The 3,184-nt window shown below is 36.1% G+C and overlaps 1 protein-coding gene across 1 annotated transcript; it reads right to left on the reverse strand.

Moving 5' to 3' along the window:
* Positions 1-1,242: 1,242 nt before the first annotated feature.
* Positions 1,243-2,587, reverse strand: LOC136776962 (putative nuclease HARBI1). The gene is made up of 5 exons (XM_066732959.1): positions 2,415-2,587; positions 2,048-2,337; positions 1,637-1,941; positions 1,319-1,557; positions 1,243-1,252 (listed from the first exon to the last, which is right to left on the reverse strand). Exons 1-5 carry the CDS (start codon positions 2,585-2,587, stop codon positions 1,243-1,245), a joined length of 1,017 nt encoding a protein of 338 aa, XP_066589056.1.
* Positions 2,588-3,184: the final 597 nt, after the last annotated feature.

Here is a 3,184-nt window from a genome sequence, read left to right on the forward strand (position 1 = left end):
ACGTAGACACAGTTTCTCCTTCTGATATATCAATGAAATTCTCTTTGGCTATAGCATTTTTCGCAGCGTCCATAATGAAACGCTCAGCAAAATCGACATTACAAGTTGATGCAGTATCAGATAATGCAAAAAGATGCATTTGATCAAGGCTAGACAAGCCAGGAAGATGAGTGGACGTTACAAGACGAGACAGCATTCTATCTTGCCTAGGACTGAAGTGTGAAATTCCTTATCTTTCCGGTATTGAGGACCTTCTATCTTTCTGTCGCGAAATTTCGTAGTCTTCCTCCAACATTATATCCGACGATTCTCCTTCGTTCACATTACTATTAAACAAACAAGTCATTGTAATCCTGTTTATCTTTGATTGGCTGTGCTACATTTGTTTCTCTGTCGGCTATAAGTAGCGTCCATAATGGCAGAGGAGAGATAGACGTTATCTCATCATAATTTTACGTTAATCCTCTGAGTACTTGATTCGTTGATCCCCGAGGTTTTAATGGAGAAGTCGTGTCCACATAGCTGACCGATATTGTCCTTAATCTGGACCATCCTCCTCGTTACTTCGTAAAATTTTCATAATTCGCTTTTAACGCGAATGGACTAGCAAAGCATACCTCACCAAATGAGCCAGGATAGCCTTTACTCATTTGACCTTGCCAGACGTTTTTAGTTCCATGAGCTGCTGAGAGTGATACTGGGGGAAAGACAGGAAAAGAAATTAGCGAAGCTTTGAAAAAGCTACAATAAGGCATATAATCGAAGCTGGCAGTGTCATTTTGCATACCACGTTTCTTTTTAGCACCAAGCATTATGTTATGTTTATGCTGCTAACTCTTGACAAGAGTGGCATGGAATTGACACATTGGAAAATCATCACTGTGACGTTTCCTGTGCCAGAATTTTCAAATCTTCGTCTCGCAAATTTCTACTCACTTGAAACTCGTCAGAATCCTGATGCTGCAAATTCGAGTAGAACCAATCAATTTTTTGGCTGCGTTTCTATTGAGAATAAACGTGCATTTTCGAATCCATACCAACGATCAATTTACTGTCTCTGGCCCAGGATACTTACATAGGTAACGGAGGGAGGCAAGCCATCGGCAGTTGTTAATTAAATTTTACGTAATTTCATCCTACGAACTACTGCCCGTACTTTCGCACTCATACATAGCCACGCAAAATTTTATGTATATAGCAATAGTCCGGATCATTTATCGTAGGACACGTAAACAATAAATTTTATGTCAATCTGTAAGAATTAAAATAATTTGTAGTAAATTCTAAATAATCAACAGTACATTTGTAATATAATTACCGCGAAAAATATTCATTGATCAAATATTGGCGGTCGTCATTGGTTGGGTCAGAGGTGCTGTAGGGGATACTCAAGTAATGCCCAATACCTCGCGGAATTTTTCGCTTATCGCGACGAGTAATATTATACAATACTGCCGTTGCAAGGATCACATTGATGGTCCGATCCGGTGTTTTAAATCGGCTGCCGATGGTTAATACGGGGAATATCCGTCCCCAGCACCCAAAACACCTTTCCACCTATAAAGATTTAATAAAGGTTTAATACTTTTCAATATTAGTTATAAAAACCTCATTTCCATTTCTTTGTATATCTTACCATACAACGTGTCCTTATATGTGCCTCATTGTATAACACCTCTGCGGGAGTGTTTGGATTGGCTAATGGTGTCATCAGATAACGTTGATTACAATAGCCCCGGTCTCCCAAGATTAAACCGTTTCCGCATTCATAGTGATCAAAACGATGTTTTAACCTACTATTTGCGAAAATGGTTGAATCATGGGTAGATCCAGGCCACCTCGCTACGACATCCATTAGCTCCAGGTCACTGTTGACGAGGCATTGGACATTAATGCTGAAATACCCCTTTCTATTACGCCATAATTCGGCATCTTCTCCTCCTAAAAACAAGATGATGATTATGAACAATAAATATTGAATAAAAATTATTCTCAATATAATATACTACTTATTTTTAAAAATAAGAAGCATTAAAATTTCACTTACCGTACGATTTTATGCGTACATGAACACAATCAATCGCGCCAATGACCCTAGGCATTCCAGATATTTTGAAATTCTGAGACAATGTACGCACTTGATGAGCCTCTCCTCTTGGTAATTTAACGTATAGCGGAAAAAGTTTTCTTGCTATAACCTCGGAGATTCTATGAACTATTCTTTGGGCAGTTTTGGTGGATATTCCACAAAAATCTCCTACAACTTGCAGGAAGCATCCTGTTGCATAGAACCGTAATGCAACCAGTAACTGGATAGTTGGTGTTACTGCATTATTTCTGTAATAATATAAGATAAATTTGTTACTTTATTTTGTTTTCCTTAACCAACAATAAAAATATATGTACGTATATACATATCAGTCTGCACAATTTCATCCTCTATTTGCACCAACACTTCATTAAATTGCAGCTTAGTCAATCGAAAGCGGAGTCGAAATTCGCGGCAATTTAGCGTATTCAAATAGTTTATCCTATTGTAAACCATCCTTGGTTCACGATCAGAATTTTCCTCCTGCATAATTTCCATTGTAATTCAATGCAACATCTACGTAATAAATTGTATAAAACAATTCACAATCATAAAACAAAATAGTAGTGCTACTGTAAAACTTGACAGATTGTAACCAACAAGGAAAAGGTAAGATTGACAATTTTGGTTTAAATAAAATATTATTGTTAAAGTATACTTATCCATGTGAGATTTTACTGTGTCATTTTTTATGTAAACAATAATATTCTCAGATGGGTGTATAGCTTTAGGAAAACTCTTAAGTTGTTAAAATATATTTTTGAAATTTTTTTTTTCTAGATGGACAAGATAACTGAAAAAAGAATAAAGTTCGTTTCAATAATTGAAAAATATTTTTCAATAATTGAAAATAAAAGAACTGACGGCTGCACCAAAGGAGAAAAAGAAAAAGCGTGGCAAAAAATAGCAAACGAAGTAGCTATTGCTACAAACGGGGAATGGGGCAGCAATGTCGATTTAAAAAACTCGTGGAAATTATTAAAATGTAATGCACGTAAATATGCTGCAGCTCAAAAGAACGAGCTATACAAGACAGGTAATATATGATTTAAAATGGTAATAATGTTTATTTAAATTAAAGTAATTCCTTTTAGG

The sequence above is a fragment of the Prorops nasuta genome, unplaced genomic scaffold (assembly GCF_024137725.1).
Source record: "Prorops nasuta isolate Cenicafe-Biocafe unplaced genomic scaffold, Cenicafe_Pnas_1.2 PNAS00001, whole genome shotgun sequence".
In the NCBI taxonomy this organism is placed as follows: domain Eukaryota; kingdom Metazoa; phylum Arthropoda; class Insecta; order Hymenoptera; family Bethylidae; genus Prorops; species Prorops nasuta.